The 11,434-nt window shown below is 48.2% G+C and overlaps 1 protein-coding gene across 1 annotated transcript in view; it reads left to right on the top strand.

The window, feature by feature from the left end:
- The window catches only part of ush1c (Usher syndrome 1C), a 170,714-nt gene that overhangs the window by 25,298 nt on the left and 133,982 nt on the right, over positions 1-11,434 (top strand). Inside the window, exons 3-4 of the mRNA XM_028796119.2 lie at positions 5,396-5,539; positions 7,914-8,052. Of these exons, the coding sequence (XP_028651952.1) occupies positions 5,396-5,539; positions 7,914-8,052 (283 nt within the window). The remainder of the gene's footprint in view (positions 1-5,395; positions 5,540-7,913; positions 8,053-11,434) is intronic.

Here is an 11,434-nt window from a genome sequence, read left to right as displayed (position 1 = left end):
TACCTGGTAGGTAACCACCCATACAATCAGATTGTGACACAGACTACGAATGCCGTGAATATATATATATATATAATGTACAGTATATTAAGACACGCACATGGACTGCGTTATCCTATCCACTGCTTGGGAGTATAAAAGCAAGATTTATATTGGTGAATTTTAAAGTGTCATCTGTCAACCCTCCATGGACATGAGGGGACCCCAGAATACCCGTAATCAGAAAATAGCAGGCAGGAAGGTGAAGGTCCCGACTAAGCTGCTCGGTGCCACACACCCAAAGTTAAACAGTTGGCCAAGTCGATTGAGATGCACGTTTCTGACATTAGCTCTGCAATCGTGCAGGCGTCTTCGCCGATTTGTTTTCTTCGCGGTCGTACTGAACATCAATGCAATGAAGACCCCCAAATTTTTGGCTTTTTTTTTGTTTTTGTTCCTGAAACCAAGTTCGAGACTGCAGGGCTGACGATCTGCTACCATGTTAGAAATCGAGGAGAAAGAAAATCTCAGCAGGCACTAAACGCAGAAACTAAAGACGAGTACAGGAGACGTCAATGGGAAGGGACAAAGTGCTGGGGGGTCACATCTCCAGGGCAGGGCTGTGTTGGTGACTAAAATGAGATTTGCTGTAAGTTTTATGAAAACGGAAATGTTTACCCCCCCCGTATAAGGATTTCCTTTCCAAGCCAGGTATCTTGTTTTATTTATTTCTTTTCTTTTTTCCTGCACAGTGATGTCGTTGAGTGGCCCACCCTAACCCTAACCCTAACCCTAACCCTTCCCTGTCCATTACGGACCTGATCAGGTGCAGCCACTTCTGTGATTTTGGTGTCTGTGTTTTCAGCTCAGCCTTGACGTCCCCTCATGTGGGTCACCAGCTGTCACTGTTTGAGTCCCCCATCATGTGGCGGCCCGTCAGCTCTGCATCTGAATTTGGTAATCGTCACGGCGATGTGTTTTTCATTTGATTTAATGAAGGGGTTTTACTTTGAGCTTTGTGCTGGGGGGTCCGGCCAGTATCGTGTGTTCATTTGTGTCAGCCGTTATCCCCTGGCAGGAGGCCTTTGTTTCCACTGACTTGGGTAACAATGGCACATGAATGGACTGAAATGGAGAAGGAGCAGAAAGTTTCCATGTGTCTGTGATGGTGACGCGCTGGTCCACCTGCCATTCATCCCCCCCAGCCCACCTGTCCAGCTGTTTTTTTTTAAACCTGGGAAAGAAGATGACGGACTTTCTTAATAATTGAAGGCTTACAACATTCGGGCTCTCTTGACAGGCTGTGGTAAAACGCATTTGGGGTCCGCAGCCGTGTGCAGATTCTGATTAAAAATGGGCTCTGGGTGGGTGCGCGTGGTTGGGCAGCCGTGGGGTGATTGGTGTGGACGGTGAGCCAAGGGTTTGATAAGGTCAGCTGTTCCACAAGGACACTCCGAAGAATGAAATTAGCACGGCCCACCCAGACCAGAAGAAGAGGAACCTGAGCAGGAGCGACGGGGAAATCGAAATGAAACAAAGAAGACTGAAAGTAAAGCAGATGGAAAGTCATGGTGGAGCCGAGCGGTCGGGATGTGGCCCACCTGAGAGGCCGCTGTCTCTCCTACAGCAGCAACCAACCATTCAGAGTGGGCTTGGGGTCACAGCAGGGCTCAGAGGGTCCTCGGGCCGTTTATGAGGTCTGCTGGTGAAGGTCTCCTCTTGCTGAGCAGGTCACAGAAGGTGACGTCAGTTTCAGAGGGCCACTGCACCGCGACTTGTCATTGTTTGAGCGTGTGGATGCTGACCGTGTTTTGTTTGTAACCTGTTAGTGGATTCTTTCATTATCGGGACCTTTAACCGCCACCATGGGTGCCATTTTTATCTTGGGGTTGTTTGATAAGAGCGACTGCGCTGCACGGTTTGCACTTCTGCTCCTGCCTTGCTGTGTTGTGTGTCCTCATTGGCCACTCGGTCCTCCATCCCTGACTGTCAATGTCCTGGGTTCAAAGCCTGGCGTCACAGTGTCCCCTCACACCTGAATAAATGACCTTGAGCTTGACATGAGGTGGTCTCGAATTAATTTCGTTTACCTTTGACTATTTCCCTACAATTAGGGGTTGCTCACTCAATCCCGCCGTTTGGCCCCTGGAGTAGTTGGGGTCTGTCCTCTCAAAGACTGCACTGTCTCAACATACGCCTGAGGCCGGGTTTATACTTCACGTGACGAGACATTTTGTTGCGCACGTGTTTTACTGTTTATACTCACGCGTGTACTTTACGTAAATCTGGAAGATTCCACCAGGTGGCAGTGTGAGATATCATCACAGTGAGAGCAAGTACGGCTTCACGGTGTTGTGCCTGAAACATCGATTACATTCTGAGGACACCTGGACACAATAACTCTGGAAAGGATGGACGTTTAATAATTAAATCCAGCAATCCAGGGATGCGCCCATTCCAGCGTGCATCGGGCACGAGGCTGAAACAATCCCTGGACGGGGCATCAGCTCATGGCAAGGTGAATATAAGCACACGCACCCACACACTAGCGACATTTTAGTGTCACCAAATCCTCAAACCTTCATGTCTTTGGGAGGAAACCCACCAGGAAAACTGCAAACTGCAGGGACGGGACACCCTACTGTGAGGCAGCGGTGCCACCCCCATATGTGCCATTATTAACAGTGTTCATTATTTAAATGAAGTGAATGATTTATCTGTAAAATGTAACATACATACTTTAATGCATTTCATCATGGAAGCGATCCATCCCTCCATCCATTATCCAATCCACTATATCCTAACTACAGGGTCACGGGGGTCTGCTGGAGCCAATCCCAGTCAGCACTGGGCGCAAGGCAGGAAACAAACCCCGGGAAGGGTGCCAGCCCACCGCAGTCATGGAAGTGATATCAAGTATAAATCTAAGGATTCTAAATAATAATAATAATACTACACTTTATTTATATAGCGCCTTTCCCATGCTCAGGGCGCTTAGAGCTGGAATATCATAAACGTAATGTCTTCTGTGTGGCGATCACTGCCTGCCGCTGTTGCTGTCAGTTTAGGAGGAAGCCCCAGAAGCAGGCAGCGATTATCAACTGGGTCGGTTTTAAGATGACGTTCACGACGGTCGACTTTAATGACAAAATAAACGACGAGATTAAAATGGAAACTTCGAGATTGACGCCAAAATTTCCACTTTAATCGCAACATACACCTTTTCACCGTGTCCTTAATTTTTTCCTCTGTGGCTCAAATGCGCTGCCGTACATTATGATGTTGTTGTGACGGCAGGTGGTGTGATGGTACGTGAGACCTTTAAAATGTATTGTGTCATTACGATGGGGAATATGCGACGCTTGGATATAAAAGGGCACGGTGGCGCAGTTAGGAAACCTGCGTGGAGTTTGTATGTTCTCCACGTGTCTGCGTGGGTTTCCTCCCACAGTCCAAAGACATGCAGGTTAGGTGCATTGGCGAGCCTAAATTGTCCCTAGTGTGTGCCCTGCGGTGGGTTGGCACCCTGCCCGGGGTCTATTCCTGCCTTGCGCCCTGTGTTGGCTGGGATTGGCTTCAGCAGACCCCTGTGACCCTGCGTTAGGATATAGCGGGTTGGACAAGGACTGGCTGGCTGACTGACCACATCGCTCATCAAACATGGAGGCACAGAGCCGCTTGCTCTCAGTCACATGTGGACGATAAACAGAGACTCTGATGTCACGTCATGACAGATAAGTCGTTACGTTGGTTTAAATAATGAATACTGTTAATAATTACACATCGAGGGTGGCACAGTAAGCGAGTCCTGTCCCTGGTGCTCCCTGCCTGCAGTTTTCCTGGTGGGGTTCCACAGTGGGCTCCCAAAGACATGAAGGTTTGAGGATCTGGTGACACTAGAATGACGCTAATGTATTGGTATACTTGTGTTCGCCTTGCAATGAGCTGATGCCCCATCCATTGTTTGCAGAAATGGGCGCATCCCTGGATTGATGGATGTAAACATTAAACATCCTTCCTTTTCAGAGATATTGTGTCGAGGTGTCCTTGGAATTTGCTGGATGTTCCACACAATTCACGACACAGCGAAGCCATACCTGCTCTCACCGTGATGACATCTCGCACTGCCACCTGGTGGAATCTTCCAGATTTACATAAAGTACGCACACAAGTATAAACAGTACAACGCTTGCGCAGCAAAATGTCGCGTCGCATGAAGTATAAACCCGGCCTTCGTTTCTGAGGATGTTCTCAGAGGACACGCTGCGGACGCATGGCAGCCATGATGTGTGTGCGTACGCGTTCTAAACGTCAAGTATAAACCGGCCTTTAGGAAGTCACGGTGGAGCTGTCACAAAGCCCATTGAGGAAGGAATGTAGAAGGAGATGAGCGGAGGTTTTGTGATCCTTGTCCAAGTCGCAGGCAGGCGAATGTGCGCCTGGACTTTGATGTTCTCGGTGGGCTTGCCGTTGCTTTCTTTGAGTTGGGCTGTAGTTGCCTTTGCGATGCACGTGTTGATCTCCATCTTGCTCTTGTCTGAGATCATCGAGTTGCGGTTTGTGACCCCATGGACTACATCCATCTCATAGCGGACAGTGCTGGTCCTTACACTGCACACATCTGTCCACATATTTGTTTGTGTGGCGTGTTTTCCAGCAAGTCTGTCATTTGACCGACATTGTCAGCAGCACCCATATGGCCCCTTTGTTCTACTGCAGCGTATCTTCACCATTGGGTCACAGGCTGCCACCGGTGGGTCGTGAGTTGCTGTTGTTTATAATCATAGTTGGTATGAGGGACCAATGGGTGTCCCTGCCAGGATGGGTCCTGCTCCCTTACCCTGGGAATATGAAGCACATCTGGCTGGCAGTGCCAGGACAAGGCAGCAGGAAGAGGCCACCGCAGCAGCTACTCTGGGATTGACATGGACTGAGGAACAGTGAAGGACTCCACTGATGTGGATTCTTGTTTCCAGGCCTTGAGTTTTATGACCCACGCACTTCACTGGATTAAAGGATTCATCCTTCCAAAAATGATCTTTTTAAAATGTTATTTACCTCATTTAGTTGTGGAGAACACACATACGAGAGATCGATAGGTGACCAGTGCTGAGCTGCTGCCCTCCAGTGACGTGCTGGTGACAGTTCTTCTCAGTGCTTGTGTTGTCACTCCTTTGTGTTTTAATTTCATAATTTTTTTAACCCTGGGGACGCACTAAGGTTCCTGATTTTCATTCCAACCAAGAGCTTAATGTGATTGTAATTCATGCTGCTAGAAGTGCATTATGAGCAACATGGAGAAGGTTACATCAGTAATTCTGGCCTCTTGATGTTCTAGAAGTCGCAGAAGTGCTTTGAGCTGCCCAACGAGGAAGGCACCATTTTAAAACCCAGTTGTATTCTTTTCACCCCACAGGTCGATGGACCTTCCTGTTCTGGTGGGCGACCTCAAGCTGGTCATTAATGAGCCAAACCGTTTGCCTCTGTTTGACGCCATTCGACCTCTGATCCCCCTGAAGCATCAAGTAGAATACGATCAGCTCATTCCAAAGCGTTCCAGGTAAGTTTGGCTTGGCAGGTTTAAGAATCTTCTTATCTTCGTCTTCAGTGTGTTTTAAAATAAAATGGAGCAGACCACACAGCAAAAAATCAAAGTGCAACAAAGTAGAGCTTCACAGCCCCTGCAGCCCTGCCCTGGCGGCACCCCTGGAACCCAATAGGACTGTCCCGAACTCCAACTCCCATGAAGCATTGCGGGAATCTGTGGCACTACAGCAACCCAGGAAGACTGCCACCTAGCGACCCTGGGGAGGTAATGCCCTTTTCCCCTGGTCCTTCCACAATAATCGCATTCTGGCTGGGCACAACTCTGTATTGACAAAATTCCAGGTCGATAATAATTATTAATAATAATGTTGGACTTTGTTCTAGCATCCTGGATACCATTCTGGTACTTTACCAAGCAATCCCTAAAGATCTTTTGAACTTTATCTTTATGCCATTTATGCTCCGCTCTCCTACATGCTTGTTTAAGGGCCAAAGTGGCATCACTTAATCATGGCTCAAATTTAGATTCAGCACACCTAGTATGAAAACTTGCTGTGCTCCCCCATCTAAGCTGGGCTGAAATCTCATCAATGTAGACCTCGGCATTATTGTTGGCAGTGCACCATGAATTGGAAAGTATTTTGTAGTGTGTGTCGTAATAGAATGTATTGCATTTGTGATTCCAACAGATGGTGCATCGCAGTCATTTGTAGTCATATAATGCATTACCACAAATGTTTGTGATGCACCACCAGTTGGAATGACAATTACAATGCATATCTCTTATACGCCATTTCATATGGGACTTGTAAATGCAGTGTTAATATTTGTGACACAACACCTGTTGGAATGACAAATGGAATGAAATGTATTAATAAAAATGTTTGTGGTGCACCATCTTGTGGAAAGGCAGTAGTAGTGTAATAATTAAATTCATTGCATTTGTCATTCCAACAGATGGCGCAATGCCATCATTTGTCGAATCACAATGCATTACTACAAATGTTTGTGATGCACTTTCAGTTCTAATGACAATTACAATTCATGTGTGCTATATGTCATTTCTTATGGGATTCGTAAACGTAGTGTTAGCATTTGTGATACACCATCTGTTGGAATGACAAATGAAATGAAATGTATTAATAAAAATGTTTGTGGTGTGCCATCTTTTGGAAAGACAGTAGTAGTGTAGTAATAAAATGCAGTGCATTTGTCATTCCAACAGATGGCACATCACAATCATTTGGCAGACCACAATGCATTACTACAAATGTTTGTAATGCGCCATCAGTTAGAACGACAGTAATAGTGTAGTCATAGAATGCTTTGTATTTGTCATTCCAACAGATGGCACATCACAGTCATTTGTAGTCATATGCATTACTACAAATGTTTATGATGTGCCATCAGTTGGAATGACAATTACAATGCATATCTCTTATACGCCATTTCATATGGGGTTCATAAACACAGTGTTAATATTTGTGACACAACACCTGTTGGAATGACAAATGAAATGAAATGTATTAATAAAAATGTTTGTGGTGTGCCAACTTTTGGAAAGACAGTAGCAGTGTAGTAATTAAATGCATTGTATTTGTCATTCCAACAGATGGTGGATCACCATCATTTGGCAAATCACAATGCATTACTACACATGTTTGCGATGCACCATTAGTTGGAATGACAATTACAATGCAAATGTCTCTGTTATATGCCATTTTGTGTGTGATTTGTGAATGCAGTGTTAATATTTATGAAACACCATCTGTTGGAATGACAAATGGAATGCTGTTTATTAATGAAAATGTTTGTGATGTGCCATCCCTTGGAATGACAGATACACAGCACCTGGACAGACACACAGACACTTCTCCCTTTTTAAGGTGGATTCTTCATCGTTCTGCAGAGATTCTTTGTACGTCTTCACCTTCACTGCTGGACTGGCCATGTGACGCTCCTCACTCAGTAACACAGATCATGTAGTGATGGCGACAGCCCCCCAAGGATATAACGCTGACCTCCTGCATCTCAGGCTCTGTGAGTGTTACTTAGTCGCTGTAATAGGAGCTCAGGAGACACAGAGAGAGCTAAAGGACTCGAGTATTATTTTAACTCAGGAAGTCATGATGGTTACGACTGCTGCCTCTCTTTTGGCCACAATAATCATTCCAGCATAGTTGGCAGACTCTTCCGTAGCCCTCAGGGACACCTAAACCCACTCCAAACTTAAATCCACTCCAAACTCAACCACAGACTTTTCACTGAGTTCACCGAAATTCCCGAACCTTTTTAAAGCAAATTCCTCGGGGTTTGCTCGTGACAACTGGTGACGTGGACACTCGTGATGGTCGATGTTAATGCTGGGTCCCCTTGTGATTTTCCAGGAAGTTGAAGGAGGTGCGCCTGGACAGAAGTCATCCCGACGGCCTGGGCCTGAGTGTTCGAGGGGGTCTGGAGTTTAATTGTGGCCTGTTCATCTCGCAGATCGTGAAAGACGGACAAGCAGACAACGTGGGGCTGCAGGTAAGGACCTGGTGCCGAGGGCCTGTTTGCATTACCAGAAGCTGTGGTCACGTGTGGCTGAGCCATCATGTGCACAAAACGACGGTAAAAGTAACAAAGACGCTCTGCTGAGCGGCATGTCCCACCCGTTGAAGTCATTCTGGCTTTCAGTTAAAGGCACTGCTCTGCCAGTCTGACCAATGTGTGTGCTAGTGGCTTTGTCCAGCCCAAGGCCGGCCCGGTGCCATCACCATCGTCAGTATCGCAGCTCGGCCTTTTGTTTTAATTGCAGTGTGACGCAGACAAGCTTTCATTTTCTCACGTGAAGCCCCTCTACATTTAATGGTGGGTGTGTGGTGTGCTATGTAGAGATGCTGAACATGGAGCCATTTTGAGAGCCTGTGTGCAGGAGTGGGCAGATGATCTGGCAGACCTTCTTCTGGCCGTGTGGAATTTTTGGATGAAATGCAATTGGAACACCAAAAAGGTCTGGAAAATGTGGGAACGCATCTGTGCACAAAACAGAATTTGTCACAAAACATTCAAGTCTAAGGCAACGGGAAGTGTGACTCTCTTAAACATGAAACTGTCATGGACGCGTATTTTTATTCTTTATGTTGAAAGTTTATTTTTCATTTAAACTGATTCTGTTAAAGTTAAGTTTTGTAACCACTTCAGTTGTTTTTGTCTTCTTGACGTGTCACATTTTTTTTTTTTTTGAAAAAATATACTTTATTTACATATATGTTTGGGTGATATATACTGTATAAAACACAATCTAGTACAATTACAATCTATAACTGTCTACTAATTCAAATAGAAGCGACTGTATTCAGCTATAGTCTGATACAGTCTTACACTACTCCATTCCTACTACACCTTATTTACATATACATTGCTCATATATATGAACAAAAAACCAAAAAAAAGTTTACAGTCTTACAAGCCATGATAACCTTTGGTTATTCCCTACATTCAATATACTGTTCCACATTCTATTACGCTTTACAAGTTATTGCAGTCCCGACTTGGTCCCCGTCCTCAAGGAGGGGGCTTTGCCAATGGCTGCAGTAAAACAAAAGTCACATTAATAACCTCTTGGAGGGAGAGGTGCCTTTGCATATCCTCAGTTCTTCAAGGAGTCCAGGATAGAATAGTCTCTGAGGAGGCTGCGGATGTATCTGCAGCAGTCCTGGATTGTCATCCTTTCCCTCCTGAGGACAAGGCGGTTCCTGGCAACCCATAGAGCGTCCTTCACGCAGCACATGAGACGCCATGCCTTCTCGGTGGCTTCCAGAGAGTGGGTACCCGGGAAAAGTCCATAGAGCACTGAATGGTGCGAAAGATTGTCTCTGGGTACCGACTCTTCCAATTCCTCTTCTAGGGCGTCAAGGAGTGACTGTGCCTCTGGGCATTCCCAGAAGAGGTGCAGTGCGTCTTCTTCCCGCAGGATGCACCACGGACAATGTCTGTACCTGCACAGATTCCTGGCGTGCATGAACAACCGGAGAGGCAGTCCCCCCCGCACGGCCATCCACGCCAGGTCCCTGTGCCTGTTTGTCAGTTCCTTGGAGGCTATGTTCTCCCAGACCACCGTGGCTGTCGCGGATGGTAGGGTTCCGATAGTCTCCGTTGTGTCTTTGGCTCTGATGAGCTTGTAGATGGTCTTCGGTTTCCACAGGTCCGGCTTGACTCCCTGAAGTCCGTGTTCCCTTACGAAGAGGACGACATCGTGTAGAACCATGGAGTGTCCCAGTTGTAAGGGTAGGAGCTGTCCCACTTGTCCCAGCCGAGCCTCTTCCAGACTGGCAGGAGGAAGGAGCGGGACATGGAGTTTCCAGATGATCCACTGCTGTACTCCGTCAGTGTCCTGCGGATGCAGTTGCAGGCAAAGAAGGCCCTGAGCAGGGTGGGGATGTCAGGGATGCCTTTCCCACCCTTTCGGGGTTCCTTGTACATGACTGCCCGCTTGACTCTGTCCATCTTGGAGCCCCAGATGAAGTGGAAGACTGCTCTGGTGATGGCTCTGCAGACAGTGGCGAGGGGTAGCCATGCCTGGGCCGCGTACTGCAGGACCGGGAGGATCTCGTTCCGCAGCACCAGCGCTTTGCCTTCCACAGTGAGGTCCCTGAGGCTCCACAGCCAGATCTTCTGCCTGACTTTGGCCAGTCTCTCGTCCCACGTCTTCAGGGCCGCTCCCTCTCCGCCGAACCAGCTGCCCAGGATCTTGATGGAGTCCCGTCTGATGGTGAAGGGGAGGGGGGCGGAGGGCGTCAGGTGCCATTCCCCGAGGAGCATCGCCTCTGACTTCCTGCAGTTGACCTTAGCCCCCGAAGCTCGTCCAAAGTCTTCGCAGATCTCCACAAGCGCCGTCATCGATCTCCGCGCAGATCACCGTGACGTTGTCCATGTAGAGGGAGCATCTAATCTCTCGTCTGTCCGGTCCCGGTGCGGTGATCCATCTGTTCTCCGGTCTTCCTCTGATCCATTCCGCCAGAAGCTCTATGCAACAGACAAACAGAAGAGGGGAGAGAGGGCAGCCTTGTCTGACCCCAGACAGGACCGGGAAGGGGTCAGTTTTCCAGTCGTTCACCAGCACCGTGCTGGAGATGTCTCAGTACATCAGGCTGATGTACGAACAGAACGTGTCACCCTTTCCGAGACCTCGCAGAGCCCCGATCATGAACTCGTGAGACACCCGGTCGAAGGCTTTTTCTTGATCTAGGCTGACCAAGGCCGCGGTGATGCGACGTTCCTTCACGTAGTGCACAGAGTCCCTGATCATGGCCAAGCTGTCGGCGATCCTGCGTCCGGGGATGCCGCAGGTCTGGTCTGGGTGGACGACCTGTCCGATCACCTTTTTTAGCCGGTTGGCTATCACCTTGGCCAGGATCTTGTAGTCCACGTTCAGGAGGGTGATGGGGCGCCAATTTCTCAGCTCGCACCTCTCTCCCTTCTGTTTGTACAGGATTGTGATCATTCCTTCTCTCAACGACGGGGGCATCCTGCCCTCCGCCAGCCTCTCCCGGTAGAGCTCCAGCAGGTCCGGGCCGATGAGGTCCCACAGCGTGATGTACAGTTCGGCCGGAAGTCAATCACAGCCTGGGGTCCTGCCGGCCCTGAAGGATCTGGTGGCAGAGTGCAGCTCCCCCGGCATCAAGGGTGCGTTCAGGGCCGACTCACCTGCGGGATCCAAAGTTTTGTTAATACCTGCTAGGAACTGGTCGGTCGCGTCTGCTTCGGTCATCTTTGGGGAGTTGAGGCCGCTGTAGTAGTCCCGGACCACTCCCATCACTGCCTCCTTCCCCGTTTTGACGACCCCTTCCTCGTCTCGTAGTTCTCTCAGGGGCGTGTGGCCGGAGTGGAGTTTCCTAAAGAAAAAGGAGTTACACTTCTCACCCTT

This window comes from Erpetoichthys calabaricus, chromosome 2, assembly GCF_900747795.2.
Source record: "Erpetoichthys calabaricus chromosome 2, fErpCal1.3, whole genome shotgun sequence".
Classification (NCBI taxonomy): Eukaryota; Metazoa; Chordata; class Cladistia; order Polypteriformes; family Polypteridae; genus Erpetoichthys; species Erpetoichthys calabaricus.
Note: the sequence above shows the minus strand (reverse complement) of the source record. Positions and strands in the feature narration are given on the sequence as shown.